This window comes from Phaenicophaeus curvirostris, chromosome 2, assembly GCF_032191515.1.
Source record: "Phaenicophaeus curvirostris isolate KB17595 chromosome 2, BPBGC_Pcur_1.0, whole genome shotgun sequence".
Lineage (NCBI taxonomy): Eukaryota > Metazoa > Chordata > Aves > Cuculiformes > Cuculidae > Phaenicophaeus > Phaenicophaeus curvirostris.
Window position 1 is genome coordinate 34,646,686 of NC_091393.1, and position 17,871 is coordinate 34,664,556.

The 17,871-nt window shown below is 39.7% G+C and overlaps 1 protein-coding gene across 1 annotated transcript; it reads left to right on the forward strand.

The window, feature by feature from the left end:
* Positions 1-100: 100 nt before the first annotated feature.
* Positions 101-14,550, forward strand: LOC138717801 (glutamyl-tRNA(Gln) amidotransferase subunit A, mitochondrial-like). Its single transcript, XM_069851644.1, has 11 exons — positions 101-179; positions 990-1,149; positions 2,293-2,391; positions 3,803-3,899; positions 5,936-6,112; positions 8,385-8,560; positions 8,686-8,798; positions 10,293-10,485; positions 10,881-10,998; positions 13,419-13,624; positions 14,100-14,550. Exons 1-11 carry the CDS (start codon positions 156-158, stop codon positions 14,309-14,311), a joined length of 1,575 nt encoding a protein of 524 aa, XP_069707745.1. The 5' UTR covers positions 101-155; the 3' UTR covers positions 14,312-14,550.
* The last annotated feature ends 3,321 nt before the right edge of the window (positions 14,551-17,871 follow it).

Consider the following 17,871-nt stretch of genomic DNA (forward strand, 5'->3'; position numbering starts at 1 on the left):
CCCGCGGCCAACGGGCGGCCTCCTTCTTGGCAGCGCCCCGCCAATGGGGCGGCTCGGTGCTGCGGGGGAAGATGGCGGCGCCCTGGGGGGGCGCGTGAGAGGGGGCGCGCGCGAGAGCGCCGGGGCGCGCGCGCGCGCGCGGTGCGGGGGGAACGATGCTGCGCGCCTCCCTGCGCGAGGTGAGCCGCGCGCGCCGCCTCGCGAGCCCGGGGTGGGACGGGGGCGGGGGCGGAGGAAGAGGGGGGTGGAGAAAGAGGAGAGGAGCAGGGGAGGCGGGGGGGAGAAAACAAGGGGGGCGGAGAAGTGCTTCCCCCCCCACCGCCGTATCCACCCCTCCCTCGCCGTGTCCCCAAATCACGGAGTCACAGAATGGTTTGGGTCGGAAGGGACCTCAAAGCCCATCCAATTCCAGCCCCCCAACCCCGGCACGGACACCTCCCGCTGACCAGGCTGCCCAAAGCATTTCCTAACCGTGTGAAAGACAACTAAATAGCAACGAATTCATGGAATCGTAGTATGGGTTGGGTCGGAAGGGACCTTTGTAGGTCATTGAATCATAGAATGGTTTAGGCTGGAAGAGACCTCAAAGCCCATCCAGTTCCAACCCTCCAGCCGTGAGCAGGGACACCTCCCGCTGACCAGGCTGTGCCCAAGGCCCAATCCAACCTGGCCCTGAACACCTCCAGGGATGGGGCAGCCACAGCTTCCCTGGGCAACCTGGGCCTCACCGCCCTCGCAGTAAAGAATTTCTTCCTCATGTCTAATCTAAGTCTTCCCTTTTCCGATTTAAGGCTGTTTCCCCTCGTCCTGTTGCAACATGCGCTGCATAGGGTGTCCCCTCACAGTGTCCCCCAGGGCAGTGGGAAGCAGCCATGGTGACCTCTTACCACGGGCTCCTTCCTGAAGCGGCAGGGATGGCACTTTGAGCCCTGCGCACCCCAAAGCAGGTGCTGTCAGCAGGGTGCCTTGACAAAGGGGTGTGCTTGCAGGTGTCGGCGGCGTTGAAGGAAGGACAGGTAACCCCGACCCAGCTCTGCCAGAGGTGTCTTGCTCTCATCAGAAGCACCAAGTTCCTTAACGCGTACATTACGGTAGCGGAAGAAACTGCTTTGAAGCAAGCTGAAGAATCGGAGAAAAGATACAGAAGAGGTATGTTCACTCCCGCTTGGCATTAGTCGTTAGAGAACCCTTGGGGAGGAACTCATTGCGTTAGAGGAAGCAAGTTTTCTTCTTAAACCAGCTGTCTGCGCTGCTGGCTGGGCTGTTCCAGAATGAGAGTTGTGGTTGTGGCTTCAGTGGGCTCACGCTCCCGAGAGTGTGCTTGGCACCCAGGAGCATATTTGGTCAAACAGACAGAGGCAAAATCTAGACCAAACCAGGCAAGGATTGTAGATCAATTGTGCTCCGCACTTCTTGGATCATGGTGCTGCCTATCCTCTTCTTTCCCTCAGAAGTTTATTTTGATTGGGTAGACAGCAGTTACTGTGCTCAGGAAGATGCGCTGGTCATTTGCTTGCTTATTGGCTGACGTGGACAAACATCTAGCTCAGTTTACCAGGTTTTAAATTAAGAAAGCAAATGAAAATAAAGCAGCTTTGTTAGCTGGAGTTGCAAGTTGATGAGCAGCATTAAATCCTGTCATCTGCAGCATTTAGCGGTTTACCCTCTTCATTTTCCCTTATGTTTCCTAGAAGACAGAAAAGGGAATTTTTTTATTTTTTTCATTTCTGGGTAATGCTTGCTGTCCTCTGACAGCTTGAGAATTGCCATCTGAAATGTTTTGTTTCCTGACATAGGCATTTAATTTTTTTTTTTTACTGGATGGTGGATGAATCAATCACTTAGAGAAGACTTTCTTCGCTTCAGTAATTTTTTTAGATCATACCTACTGCGTATCAGGCAGACAATTTATGGCTCCCAGCCTAGGGATGGAGTAGATTTAGGCACCTGTGGCTGAAATACGCATTACGTTGTCACATTTGAAGAGATGAGCACTCCTTTGTCATGCCTAACTTATATAAAAGCAACTGTCTGTCTTGTGCACTTAGACACATTTGCAGAGCTCTCCTCTGCCGGGTGAAGTCTGGGATGAACAGAATGCTCAGCACTGGAGATAGAATGGAAGGTAGTTCTCAAAAATGTAACTTAAAACCATCAAATGCTAAGTGGATAGTGTTCGTGCTTCCAATAAACACCTGAAGGGACATGTAAAATAAATTATGATTGATGAGAAGGCTATACATATACACTTTGCTTTAATTGCTGTTGTCTTTGCAATAATTCCTAATGCAGGTCAGCCGCTGGGTGTTTTAGATGGAATTCCTATTTCAGTAAAAGACAACTTTAATACAGCGGGCATTGAGACAACATGCGCATCAAACATGCTAAAAGGTACAGTAGAGCTTTTAAAGTAAAATCAGATCTCATTTCAGAGCTCTTTCTTTTCTTTGTGGAGTTTATAGAGTGGAGTTTCTGAGAAACCTAAATATTTTCAAAAAGCAAGGGAGCTAATTTAAGAAAACCTGTTTATCTAATTTCTTCTGCCAAGCTCATCTGGTATTACAGATGCAACTTTTTCTTGTGTAAGCACATTATCTCCTTTATTCATATAGTTACAGGCTTTTAATGACACAATGTTTATTATAGCATATACACTTAAAATAGATTTGTTCTATATTTCACTTTTTGCTTCACATTACTTCTAGGTCTGCACAAGAGCAGTCAGTACTGTTTGCTGCTGTTCTGTCTATCAAAATCCAAAGTCTTTTTTTTTTTTTTTTGGTTTCTTCTGTTGAGAGCTATTGACTTGAGTAGCTTTTTCATATGGCTATAGGAAGAGTAGGCATTAACAATTCTTTTCTCTATATTCCTGATGTACAGATGCGTTCTGTAAGGCTTTTTCAATTTTTTGAAAGTTCCTAAGCTCATTGTTTCTGTTAATATGCCATGGACATTTTCAAGGCGTTGGAATTTTCCAATAGTAAAAGCAAATGTAGAAAACATTTCCTATATCTGTTTTACTCTCTTTAAAGTAAAACTAAAGAATTTTGTAGAAGATAGCTCAAGTAAATTAGCAGAACCCTAATCTGATTTAGTAGGGGGGTTTAATAGCAGAAGAAGCGAAATACAACTTTGCCATTTTATATAACCTGAGATGCTTTTCCTTTAAGGACATTCTTAGACCCATTGTGATTGATTGCAGTGTTATGGCTGAGGGTATTTGGAGTGATGTTGACTTTGTTCCTTTTGACAGTGGGGAAACCTCTGTCAGTATTCACAAGAGGAGTTGGTTGCTACCTAAGGATCTTATTTAAGTGTTATAGTTCTCATCCTAGTTTATGTAACGTCTAAGTGGTCAAGGGTGCACACGTTTGATCACAGGATAGCAAGTTTGTATTTCAGCTTGTGCTTAACCATGTGCTCCTTTATCTCATGGTAATGGGAGATAATTCAAGATAGTTTAGCACTTTCCTCTAAAGAGCTGTTTCTCGTTTCTTCTGGTTTTAGACAGTTCCATCAAATTGGCTGAATGCAGTACTTAGCTACTCTTGTGGTAACTTGTTTATATGAAGCCTTAGCTTCACACTCTAGGAATTTATAATGCAGAATCACTGAGCTATAAATTGGTTTACTTTTGCTAAATTTTGGAAATTACTCATGTTATTTTGAGGCAAAATTTTGGTGCTGTGAACTGTCAATTCTTGTGCACAAATAATGACGGGTTTGAAGTGTTCAGTATAGCTACTTCTAAAAAGCAGCTGTATCTCACCAATCACTCTTCAATTGTTCTGATTGTTTTCAGGTTATATTTCTCCTTACAATGCTACAGTAGTTCAGAAATTACTGGATCAGGGAGCTGTGCTTTTAGGAAAAACAAACCTAGATGAATTTGCAATGGGGTGAGTGATGTTTATTATTTTTAATGTGTGATTGCACATTAAATAGGATGCATGCTGTTCTGATCTACCTGTTATCCTTAACTCCTCTTTCTGTGAGGTTAGAAAATAATGAATACTAACCCATGAAAAGTATGTAGACTAGCATGAATTTCTCTCTGAGCATTTATACTGTGGTATCAATGGTATAAATGCTGAGTTTTCTGAACACAGGGTTTGACTGTGTCTGGTTTTGAGTGGGAGGAAGTGGGTACAACCTTTGCAGAAGGCCAAGGACAAGCAGTCTTCTTCCAGATCCAGAAGTGTGTTAGCAATTAAGCTGCCTTTTTCTCTCTCCTTACTAGTGTTTATTGCCTTTAGCTAATTATTATGCCCCTGATGGCAGTCATTGCCTCTGCCTGTCGGCCACTGGAGTAATTTGTATGAGTAGTACCTGATTTACTGCAAACAGGATAATCTAGAGGAATGGTTTAAATTGCCTAAGCTAATGTCAGTGACGTTTTGTCAGGAGTATGTTGGAAAATGCTCTCACAAATTGATTCTCCAGCAAATCAGTGAGGGTAGCCAAGCTATAGCAGGGAACAGCATTAGGCCATTAGGGATGGGTGTCTCTGTGGCTCTAACTACTGGATCTGGAAAGTTAATTACCAATGGCTTTAGTTGGCTTCACTCTGCCCTTTGCTGCTTCTTTATTTTCTTTCATTTTACAGACCAAGTATCCATATGTTCTTTTTGCTGTCAGCCCTCTAGACTGTGCACATATTCTTGTCATTTTGCAGTTATTCTGCCAAAAAAAGGACTTGGTACTGGTCGGTGTAGTTCAGGTGGAGATAACATTGCGTAGTTTTTTGCATTCAATATGCAACCTGATCAGTTGTTGACTGTCTCTAGTCAATTAAATAGTACATACATGAAGATGTACAATATTAAAAACACTGTTGTACTTAAAGAGTTAGAATTGCTTTCAAAGTGCCTAACCACATACATATTTAAAATATGTGATTTGTTTTTGTTTTACCTAAACTAAAACAGAGATTGGATCGAATTATTTTTACTGTGTTGTTTTGAACAAAGTAATTTCTGTGTCAAAAAGAGACTCTTGAGAGGAAGAACAGAGAAAAATCATGGAAAAAACTGATTATGCAGTATTACAACTGGTCTAAGCTCATTAAAGTACAGGATACTCCTGAAAAAGCTTATCCCACCACTGGCTTCTCATCTCTGGTCTGTGTGTTTGCGTCATCTCTTACGCTGGCAGGAACGTGGTCGCATCATGAGTTTGATCAGGGAGCTGATCCAGCTCAAAAGTAATGATGTCTCAGTAAGGTTAGTTTTCAGCTGCTGTGTCAACTGCCCGCTGTGTCTGATGATTTGGCTGATAACATTTGCACCCTCGAGTCAGAGGAAACCTGGGGTAGAGGTTGAGAGGAAGGAGGAAAGTACCTCACGCCCCCAAGCCTGGTGGCAACTCACACTTAGGGGACCACAAGCTGACTGAAACCAGTTTCTGAGAAGCCAGTTGAGCACTCTAAACCAGCAAACTGGCCTCAGGAGAAGGCTAGAGAGTGAGTAATAGTTATTTACGGAGAAGTGCGTGTTACTGCTATTGCAGGGTTCTCCCCTTCCCCACCACTCTAGTAGCATGGGTTTCCACAGGACTGTGGTTATCTTCTTTTGCCTTTTCGAAATGCAGAGTTAGAAAACCAGATGATCCTCATTATAAAGAAGACTTGGAGCTTTACTGTTTCATAGCTTAAATCAGTTTTATGGTTTTGTGATTACATTCTTTTCAGAGGCATTAGCAGAAATTAGGAAGAGGCATGAGTACAGGTTCTGTGTCAGAAAGGGATAAACATCTTAAACTTTACAGTTCTGGTTGACATTGTTGAAGTTGACTGCACAAGGATTTACATACACTGGTCTTTTTGTGTTGAAATTGAATTTGCTAGGGTGTAGGGTGAGGAATTGGATAAAGAAGGAAATACCAACGAATGCAGTGTGTCATTTCTGTCCGTATTTGTCCTGTCTGACTGTTGTAGATCTGGGAGTACGGACGGGGTATTTGGACCAGTCAGAAATCCTTGGAGTTATTCAAAACAGTACAAGGAAAAATCTGCCTCAAAATCCCATTCTGAGGATGAAGAGTCTAACTGGGTGATAACGGGCGGGAGCTCAGGAGGCAGCGCGGCTGCTGTGTCATCTTTCACATGTTTTGCGTAAGAGCCTTTTAAAAATTGTTTTTTATTAAATGTCTCAAAATGTATTGCAAGGTTTTAACTTTATAATTTTCTCATAATCTAGTTTGAAGTAGGAGGGTTATTTGTACTGACATGCAGGAATTTATTTCAGCATCCCTGGTTTATTTGTGGCATAACATGAAGCCAGAGTGAATCCATGTGAGCAAATCTAGGCTTATTCATTTTGAGTGTTACTCAGCGCACTGATATGACCACTTTGTGCTGTGTGAAACAAATGATAATGGCAGTGAAGGTATTACATTTTTATTATTATTCCCACATACTTTAAATGAATGAGGGGTTTGCGACACATTCTCTTCTTCGGTAAATGTGTTCCACAAAGGCACGCTAAGAATGTAATTCAGCAGAGGAGGAGATTCCTTGATTTCTAACAGTGTAGTCATCTTTCCTCCCCTCCATGTTTTTATAGGAGTGTTTTGTAATAATACATGAGATTTGGGATCTAAAGGCTTTCAAATCCCTAAGTTAACAAAAGGATACACAGGTACTTACCACAGAGATCTTACAGTCTTGTCTGGTTTAGAAAGTTCGAAGACAATTTTAGGTTTTTTTGGATTTTGGTTTGTTTTTTTTAAAGGAATTTAAACAAGCTGGATTTTTTTTTTATAACAATTATTATCTGCATGGAATAGCAACACACTATTTAACAAATCAGTTTTCTGTATACTATCTTCCCAGTAAAACTGTTAAAAGAAATCTGATCCGTAAAACTTTACACCTTTCATTTTATGCAGGTTTTAGAGCTACATAATGCAGCACATATCATAGAGCACAACTGAAACTATCTTCTTAACTGGAAAGCATTTAAAATGCTCTTTAATTACTGTTTCCCTGTTTACCCATAGACCGTTATAAGCATCTATTTTATTGTTAAAATATTTTTTGCTAGAATTGATACCGTAACATTTTTTAAAAAACTGTCTTTATATACAAAACTCAATTTATCTTATGATTTTTTTAAATCATATCTCTCTTCTTCTCATTGCTTTTTGCTAGGATGTAGTACACTCAACATTTTAATATTGTTGAAACTGAGCTCAGTGCAGCCATTCCCAAGGACTGCTGGTCCTTTTCCCGAGCCAGAATCGCCTGATCCTTACATAGTCTGGCACCTTCTTTTATGTTGCTGGGTGTGCTGATCTCCCATTTTGCACTGCTCAGCACTTTGTCAGATCAGGGAGATATTTTGCCTATTTTGCCTATTTTAACCTATTGTATATGTCCACTGTATTAGTTTCTTTCAACCATCAGGAATGCTGCTTTGTCTTTTCCGTGTGAGATTTTTCTGCACAGAAATGGTAAAAAAATTGAGGATGTTGTCAACACAAAAGCTTTGAAAAAATTCCACTTCAGCAAAGTTAATTGAATTGATTCAGCAATCTCAGTAACAAATGCCTATGGGAAAAGTCACGTTCCTGCTTCAATAAAACTGTATGTTCTTGTAAACTTTAATTTATTTTTGGCAAGGATTTGGATGAAAAGGGGTTTTTTTTAAATGATGCTTGAGTTAAAATTATGAAAACCAAGAGAAGACCAGGTTTCATTTCAATATGAATTTCCAATTCCATTCCAGTTTTTGAAACAAAAATTTCAGTATAGAAAGAACAAGGTTTTACCTGTGAAAGAACAAAAAAAATTATACAACTTAAAAAAAACCCAAAACATATTCTAAAAGTGTACCTGAGCTACTCTAAACTGGGTGTTCTGATGCTGTGCTTTGGTAGGTTTGGAAAGAGAAAAACATCCCAGACTTTGAAAAGTGTGCCCTGTTATTAGGAGTAAAAAGTGTACTGTGTTGCTATTTATTCATATACTGGAAAATGCTGCTTCATAGTGCATTGACAACTGTATGAAGAAGATATCGGTGTCTGAAGATTGTACTCTAAATCATATGAGACCTATCTTTTGAAGTCCACAGAATTGGAACAGACAAACTGAGAATACACAAGTAGATATTCAAGCCATATTCAGATGGCCTAAATTCTGCCTGTCTGCCTCTGCTTTGTGGAGGGAACTGGGCTCTCCTGATGACAAGGCTATAAGAAAAACAGGAGAACAGATGAAAAATTTTAGGCATAGGGAGCAGGCTGAAATTTAGGCTGTGTGATTATGACTTCTAATCTGTGAGAATTCACATGTTTTTAAATCCATTCATCTTAAAGCCATACATTTTTATTATTTGGAAATGTTCTGAACTATTTTACTAATGATAATCCTTTTGAAACCATAGAGCCTTAGGGTCAGACACAGGAGGATCTACCAGAAACCCTGCTGCTCACTGTGGCGTAGTAGGTTTAAAGCCAACATATGGGCTGATCTCTCGACATGGTCTCATTCCTCTAGTGAACTCCATGGATGTACCAGGAATCCTAACCAGATGCGTGGATGATGCAGCAGTTGTGCTAGGTATTGTTACTTTTTATGTCTTTGTCTACAATACATCTTTGTCTACAATATTGTCTCAAAACAAATTGAATTCTTGCTACCCCTTGTACATTTTCCTGTTCTTTGTATGTCATGTCATATTTCAGGTTCACTTGCTGGACATGATCCTAAAGACTCTACCACTATTCAGGATACCTTTAAGTCATTTGAACTGCCAGATTTGACTGATGTCAGCAAGCTGTCAATAGGAATTCCAAAGGTAACATTTAAATGTGGTCAATAATTGTGAGCAGAAACAACAAATAGGACACCTAACAAAAAACTTATTTCTTGCCCACCACCTCCCATTCTCTCTCAGTTTAAAACAGTGAAGACAGTATGACCAGCTCCTGGAAAAGAGTAGTATGTGCTCTGTTGCCTGTGCAGGCAGTTCGTGGTGAGCACATGTTAATGCTTCATCTGAAACATTTTGTCATCGTTGTGGGAAGCAGTGTTGGGAAGTTTGAAAAGAAATGGGGAACTTCAGTTCTTGATTCTCCCTGTTGCTTTTTTGTCAGTCACCTGTCTTAACTACAAACAAGTTGCTCTAAGTGCCTTCTTGTGCAATGAGGTTAGTGCTGGTTGTGCAGTGCTTTGAGATACTTGTCTAAATGGCACTGTGGTAAAACAAAGCAGAATTTTTAAAGGCAACTGAGAGGCACGAGGAGCTGTGATTTGCAGTGCCCTAATAGGGATTGAAAGACACTGTGATGTGGCTTCTGATGCATACAATTCAATTGTGTTTGTAACTATAAGGACATAAGCAGAGCATTTGGAACTTCAGCATATTTTTAATTGCCTGTTATAATTTAGCAAAGACTGCCTTCAAAGAGACAGCATGAATAACATTTATTGATTTGTGTCTCAGTATGACTGTGTGCTAGAAAAGGTGTACTGAATGATTTAATTTGGTAAACAGAGATGTCCACTGGTGAATGCAAAACTATATTACTAGAAAATTAATTTGCTGTATGCTGTTTAGATTTGGATAGATCTAGTGGTGTTGGTTGATTATTCAGTTGGACAGTTGTTTTCCACTGCTACAGATCATCCTAAACAGATAAATGCATATATTAAACATTGGGGTAACAACAACTCAGAAATCACACAGTACTATGGCCCTAATATTGTGGTTTAGAAGTAAAGCAAGTATCTTCAAAAATAGAGAACTTTAATAGAATATATTTAACTTAGCTCTTTAACAGGAACCGAGTTCTTCTAAGTCTTCTCACAGCCCCATGATTGTGGTTCTTCTTTGGTGGGATGTTTTGTTTGTTTCATGCCAGTTCCCACTGATGTGCTGTGGCCATAATTTCCTTTTATCTTTCCCACTCACAGGAGCCCTAGTATTAGAGTTTTGAGTTTCTATCCAGAAACTACAGAGCAGTGCAGTATAGTCTCCATGAATAGGCAAATAAGTGGATAACTGGGTAATTTCTCCTTCAGAAGAAACCGGTGAAATTCCATGTCTGTGGTATGTGGGTTGGTCCTACTGGGATGAACATAATGTTCATAAGAAGACTGAATGCTGTTAATTTAATATTGCTTGATTGTATAATATTTAGTAGATGCCAGATGCTTTAATAAGTACTTTAAGTCATATCGTGGTGAAGTAATAGCTTCAGTGTATTTTTAGCAAAGAGTATTTGCATTTTGGTTGCCATTAGAAGTAAACCAGTATGTAAAATCACTCCCCTTCTTGTTTTTCCAAAAGGAATATCATGCACCAGGGCTTTCTAGTGAAATTCTGGCTCTCTGGTCAAAGGCTGCTGATCTCTTTAAGAATGCAGGTGCTAAAGTAATTGAAGTGAGTCTACCGCACACTCGTTACTCGATTGTCTGCTACCATGTGCTGTGCACAGCAGAAGTGGCATCAAATATGGCCAGATTTGATGGACTGGAATATGGTAAGGCCTTTGAAAAAATATTTCTTCTCAAACAATTGAAACATAGCTGGATGCCATTAAAACTTTGTAGTCTTGATAGATAGTGCTTTTCATGGTTGAAAGTCCCGTGTTATTTCTCCAAGATGGAATAGAGTAAAACTCCTGTCCAAATAAAAATAAGTAAGTTAATGCATATTTTAATATGTTTCACTTCTGGACACGGAAGTGTCTGGACTTAAATCTATTTAATATTTCTGTAATAAAACAAGAATATACTTTGTTATTATTCCTGAACAGTAGCATGTCAGACTGCAGAAAACAGTGGCTATTGTATTACTATGTATAACATTACCATATGTTGTTAAGTCTTAAGGATTACAAAAACTATTAATTTCCAAATTGGTTTTTCTTTTCAGGACACCGCTCTGACATGAACGAGTCCACAGAAAGTATGTACGCTGCAACACGTCGAGAAGGGTTTAATGATGTTGTAAGAGGAAGAATTCTATCAGGAAACTATTTCTTGTTGAAACAGTAAGTGGAACATCTTGAAACTCAAATTTGCTAATTATTTCAGCAAATGTTGATTAATTCCTCATCATGACATGAAAAAAATTCATCGTCACACTAATGGATACTTTTATTGTTGTTATTGCTTTAGCTATATAATACCTAGTAAACTGTTAATAATTAATGAAAATGTTTTCCCTTAGCCTTCCAGTAAGCCTCCTGAATTAAGTAAGTAAAACAACTCAGTGATTTTTATTTTTTCCCCCCTACCAGAGTATTATTGACACCCATTAGTTAAGATAAGAAATGATCTATCCTGTGGTATGACATTGAAATCATACTGAAGCCATTACTGTCATAGTGTAAAAAGTTCTGTGGCTGTTAATCTCATTAAAACTGCATGGGAAAACTGCTGGTACATTCTAGTGAGGTCTTCTAGAGAAAGCCTGAAGATATGGTAATTAAATTAACTATAGCTCTTTGCCTCATTGTATGGGAAAGGAAGGCACTGGCAAAGGTACTGAACTGATGTCTTTCCAGGAGACAGGGTTTTGTACAGCTCATGTGGAGAAGCTGGTGCCTGGATAAACTTGACTTCTTTTGTTGTTTTTCAATCATTGTCTAACAGTACTTGTAATTTATCTTGGTAAAAGTGCTGGTTTTCTCTGTCTTAATTTGTTCAGATACTAACAAAAGTATTAGTCATGTAATCAGTCTCAAAGCAAGTACACTACAGAAAGAGCTCTGTCAGCAAGAGTATTCATCAGACGTGACTCCTAGTGGCTCTCAGAAGCGGGACTGTTGTCAGTCAGTATGTAACAACTCGCTTTTATGGAATGCTGATATTCCTGCCAAGTGTGCTCCTTCTGGTTACAAGAGCCCAGTCTCAGGTCCTGCAACTGGCCCCAACAATCCCATGCAACACTGCAGGCTTGGGGAAGAGTGGCTGGAAAGCTGCCCAGCGGAAAAGGATCTGGGGTGCTGGTCGACAGCTGACTGAACATGAGCCAGCTCTGTTCCCAGGTGGCCAAGAAGGCCAATAGCATTCTGGCTTGTATCAGAGCTGATGTGGCTAGCAGGAAGTGATCGTGCCCCTGTACTCAGTGCTGGTGAGGCAATATGCTCAAATACTGTGTTCAGTTTTGGGCCTCTCACTACAAGAAAGACAATGAGGTGCTGAAGCATGTCTAGAGAAGGACAATGGAGCTGGTGAGGGGGCTGGAGCACAGGTCTCCTGAGGAGTGGCTAAGGTAACAGGGATTGTTTAGCCTGGAGAAGAGGATGCTGAGGGGAGACCTTACCACTGTCTACAACTACCAGAAAGGAGATTGTAGCAAGGTGGGTGTTGGTCTCTTCTCCCAAGTAACAAGCGATGGGATGAGAGGAAATGGTCTCAAGTTGTGCCAGGGGAGGTTTAAGAAAAGTTTATTCACCAAGAGGGTTGTTAAGAATTGGAACAGGCTGCCCGAGGAAGTGGTTGAGTCACCATCCTTGCACGTATTTAAAACGTGAGTAGATGTGGTGCTTAGGGGCTTTCTGAAGTTAACAGCTAGAATGATTTCAGGAATGATTGTAGGAAAAGGGCTAATTCTCATGGTACAATTTCTTGTCTATTATACTGTCTATTATTGATTATAATAATTTTCACTGAAGTTTTTCAGAAACTTAATCTTTAGATTACTCTGTCAAAGTGGCTCTTGGGTAGTTTCAGTTGTTGTTTTATGTGCAAACACTCTGGCATGTAGCAGTGGTTTATATCCCACTTGCCTGCCTTTTTTTAATAGCTGTGGTTTTAGATGGCAATTACTTTTGAAACTGAACTCTGAATGTAAGTATTCCACATTTAGCAGTTCTGCATATGAAGTTGAAAGGAGCTGTGGAGATAAAGCTGATGCAATTGTGTCTTCTTCAGGGTTGTGTAAAGGCAGTTTAGAAATCCATAGATGGCATACTTAGATGAGAAAAAAGGGTTAGGGAGAGATAAAATGTACTACAAACACATACATAGTTTTAAGTCCATTTAGAGTCCACCATAGATGATGGGATTTTTTTGCATGCTTTATGTATCTTTCTGGATTGAATCCTAAATGATTAATGTCCATTTTCCAGGCCTGCTTAGTCCTTATTGTTTCTAGGCTTTGCTGTGCTGTACTGCAGTGAAATTTAATGCATAGTTTAGTTTCATAATGAAAATGTTGTTTTAATTTTTAGTTAATTACTGTAAACTAGGGTTCTGTTTTCCCTCCGTGTTTCTTCAGCAGTATGCCCTCATCTCTTCCTTCTCTGACAGCTTCATTGGTATAAGCATAAACCCCATTTTTGATGACTAAGCTTCTGGTATATCAAAAATTCAAATACCAGTGCTTGTCTTTTAACCAAAAGGAATACTGTGCTTGTCTTTTGTATGGTAACTAAGAAATCCTTACGTCTATATTTCTTTCTAGGAACTATGAGAATTACTTTATCAAGGCACAGAAAGTCAGACGTCTCATTGCCAGTGACTTTATGAAAGTTTTCAGGAGCGGTGTTGATATTTTACTCACTCCTACCACTCTGAGTGATGCAGTACCATATATGGAATTCATCAAAGAAGACAACAGAACTCGCAGCACACAAGATGACATCCTAACACAAGCTGCAAACATGGCTGGTGTGTAGGGACAGGAATTCAGTTATATTTTCCCCTGCCATTCACTTCAGCTATTTACTTCTTCTGTAGAATCAAGATATTTCACCCCTGTGTTGTACGTCTTACAGTCATAACCAAGTATAAGATAATTTTTTTATTAAATGCTTTAAAATTCAAGACGAGTTTAATGTGGAACACCTTGAATCTGAGTGCAGGCTGCAGATAAGATGAATCCATTCAAGTTCCAGAGACCGAAATATCTTTCTAAGGAGAGTTGATTATGTTTTCAGAGGATGCTGTCTTTAAAAAATCATTCTAATTAATTTCTTGTGATCACTTAGCAGTATCCTTAGTTCATTGACTTGAATTATTTTATCTAGTCTTTTTCCTCTACATTATTTTTTTTTTCTGATTCTCTTAGAATTGTTACAGAAATGACTCCAACTGGATTTGTTTTAATAGTACATCTTTGCACATGTATCTTTTTTTCTTTCAGGACTGCCAGCCATAAGTGTTCCTACAGCTCTTTCAGAGAGAGGCTTGCCAGTTGGGCTTCAGTTCATTGGACGTTCATTCCAGGAGGAGCAGCTTCTCACTGTAGCCAAATGGTTTGAAAAACAAGTAAAATTTCCAATGATCCAGCTAGAAGAAGTGAAGAGGCTTGATCATGGTATTCTTCAGCATCAGAAATCTGCTTCTTTTTCATAACATGGGACTTGCTGGTCAGATAAAGCAAGAAGCTGTGGGGATGGTGTAAAAATATATTCCTGCAGTTAAATATCTTTTGCAGATATAATAATCCATTTTAACAAGAACATATTCAATAATGCAGGATGGAATCATGACAGCTTGTTACTGTGTAATTAAGGCAAAATGAATTATTAAGTAAACATGTCTGCATTATTAGGAACTATTTCTAACTGGTATTAAAAACACTCAAGTTGAAATTATGTGTCTTATGTGGAGCTGCTTTTTTTCCGTTCCCAAAGGGTGTTCAAGATATCTGGCCCACAAAAGAATCTGAACTTTGGTGTGAAAATTGCATGGTTGCTAGAGTTGGTTTCCTCATGGAACATAGACTTTTAATGACAACAGCCAGACAAGCTGTAATGGAACAAAGCTATCAAAGATCTGTTCACTAACAGGTAGACACAAAAGTGAACAAAGAAATAACATATAGAGAGTTCATGTAGGAAAGAAAAAAATCAAAAAAAAATCCTACTTCTAGCAAACTCATGCAGGAGGTAAAATAACCTCTAGGTTTACTAATCGTGAAGATTACTTTGATTACATCCATTGTTAGAATGATGAATTCCAGATTTCTTCTGGGGAAAGAAGCCTGGTAGTCCTTGAGTAATTATGTTCTTCCTTCTATATAACAAGTTCTTTATAATCAACACCTAAAATGAACACTTGCTAGAAAAGAAATTACCTTCAGTGTAACTCTCCATAAGAGTAATGCAACCTATTCCTTCATGGACAGTCAACACAATAGTAATCTGAAACAAATTTCCAAACCATAATGTTGGTAGACCAGATGACCTACTTAACAACTAAGGGCCTGTTGTAAATGCTGTATTTTCCATTTTTTTAAGTTGATAAAGTGTGAAGGATTAAGTTTGTAGATTTGTTTTTGCATCGGATACACTTTCAGTTGTAGTCTATAACATATGCAGATGGAAAAAGCGTAGGATGGGGAAAATGATAAGAGATGCAGTCTGATGTGATAACATACAGGATCTTCCTGATTAAGGCGTGTTTGAGACTGTAGTGTTACCTCTATATAAAGAAAAAAATTACCTTATTTCTAAAAACTGCAAATGAATTGGTGAATTTTTCACACCCTGAGGTAGAGCTATTCCAATACCTTTCCCACAGGATTAAAATGGTGCATGATTAAAAATTCCAGATGACTAAAATTTAAAAAGTAAAATTAATCTTCTATTTTACATGTTAAAAATCAAGGTACACCTTGTTTCTAGTCTGATGCCATCTCACTTTTGTTCCAAGAACAGTCTTGGGGAACTTGCTTACTGTTACTGAGTGATGATGAAGTGTGGGTCCCAACAGATTATTTTCACTGTTGTCTTGTTCAATTATTTAGGTATGCTCTAATCGTACTGTCACTATGTGCATCTTGTCTTACAGCAGCTTACAGCCTGCAGACCAGAGCTCTCGGTGAGGTTATCCTTTTTCCAGGTTGGAATACCTGGATATATACTTGCAATACCTGCCCTTTGATTTGCAGTTCAGTCTCAAACCTGGACCTACCACTTGCCCTTTCTAAAAGTGAGCGTCAATCAATGTCTTTTGTCCAGAGTTTGAGATAAAATCCTGACTTTGGAGAGGAAATGCCTACTTATGCTTTGCAACCTTTCTCTTAGAACTTCCCCTAATGTTAAGACAACTCTGATGGAAAAACTGGATCAAGGCAAAGATCCCCACGCCATGTTTCCTAAGCTGCTAGAGGAGGGGTAGGTGAAGGGGAACTCTTCTTACACGTGCACTACTTTTTTCTTTTTTTTAAAGCAGGGCTTTGTTTCCCGTCTCCAGCATCTTCTAAAAGAGTGTTCAGATGATCAGAGCAATTGGATCTTCTGATACAAGGTCCTTCAGAGTTTTTTCTGTTCATAGATTTCTGAACAGAGAATAATAATGCAGTGAAACACAGTAGAGAAGGTACAAACCAGACAAATGGACACCCAATCTGCAACTCTGAATAGTATGGCATTTGTAGCTTTATGTTAGTATTTGAGAACCATCTTTGAATTAAAGATTGTAAAGACTTGAAAACAAAACTCCTGAATAGATACTTAAAGTTCTGGGCTATTAAGTTCAAATGCAGCTCCAACAACGCTACTGCTTTGCTCCCACTTCCAGTTGTTTTGCATTTTTGAGACCTTATACCTGATGTTCTTTCTGCCTTCCCCTATCTAGTGCTGGAATTTCACCAAAAGAGAAGTGAGAGCTTGGGAACCAGTGTGATTGAACTACTGGATGTAAGCAAGAGTTCCTTAGATTTTGCAAAAGGATAGCTAAGAGACTTTTGCTGTCTTTATGTTAGAAAATCCTTTCAAAGTAGTTGGCTCAGGGTCTCTCAGCAGTTCCTGAAGTAGCTTGGCACCCTGGCTTACCTGTAGACATAGTGAGTGTGAGGGGCAACTGAGCAGAGCTTTGTGCAGCTGCTGCCAGTGCCAAGTTGTGGCTCCAGAGTTAAAAGAAGTAAAGTTTTATGATGGATAATTAGAATCTCAAAGCCCCTTGCTACAGAAGTAGAGGAATTTCAGGTCTGGGGGTTTACAAATAATGGGGGGAAAGACTGCCTATACAATCCTTTTGTACAGCTGCCTTGAAAAACAATACGCTGAAATGGTAAAGTTGCAAGTTTTATGGCATTGCAGCGGAGCCACAGCAGGGGTTAGGTGTAACCTTAGCACACAGTGAGCCCAGATAATTTCAGTGTTTCCTGAAGGAAACAAGTTAGAGCTTCAGCAAACAAGCAATCTGCTGAAATGTTTAGGGGCGCAAAATTTTTCCTTCAGGTAATGAGAAACTGTAAGGACATTGTATAGTGGAAGGGTTATTTTTGAAAGAAAATTGTTAAGAGCTTTTGCTGTATGATGTTTAGAATACAACTGCAATCTGATGTAGTAGTTTATATGGTTTCCATATATGTGATTTTCCCTCACCCTCCTTAACAGACTCATAGTAAGGAGAAGTTCAAAGCAAAATTCAACCTGGCTGCTGCTACTTTGTTCCTGCATTTCTGTTTTCAGGCGTTGGGCACTCAATAGTTCCTGTGGCTTCATTCTAGCTTCCCATTACACAGTGCTAGTCACTTCTCCATTGCTTTTTTGATTCACCTAGGAACTAATCTGTCTGGAAAGCTGTATTGGGGAATGGGATTTGTAGCCTACCTGGGGTAGGGTAGCCCCCCTTCACCTCTGCCCCCCAGAATACTAAGCGCGATACCACTGAACACTCATATGGGAGATGGGCAGCTGAAAAAGGATGAAGAGGTGTGCACAACGTGTCTAAAAATACTTCTAGGGTTACACTTCATGTTAAAGTATTAGGGAAATAAAAAAACTCAGAGGAGCAAAAAAAGTGTTATTTAAGTTTGTTATTTTTCAGTATGTCTCCCAACTAAAGGGGAAGGTATCCAGTTACAGGAATGTTAGAGGCAGGAAATGAAAACCACTTGCCATCATGTTAATTAGCTAACCACACCTTTGCTTGACTCATGTCCAGGTGCAATTAAGGGATTT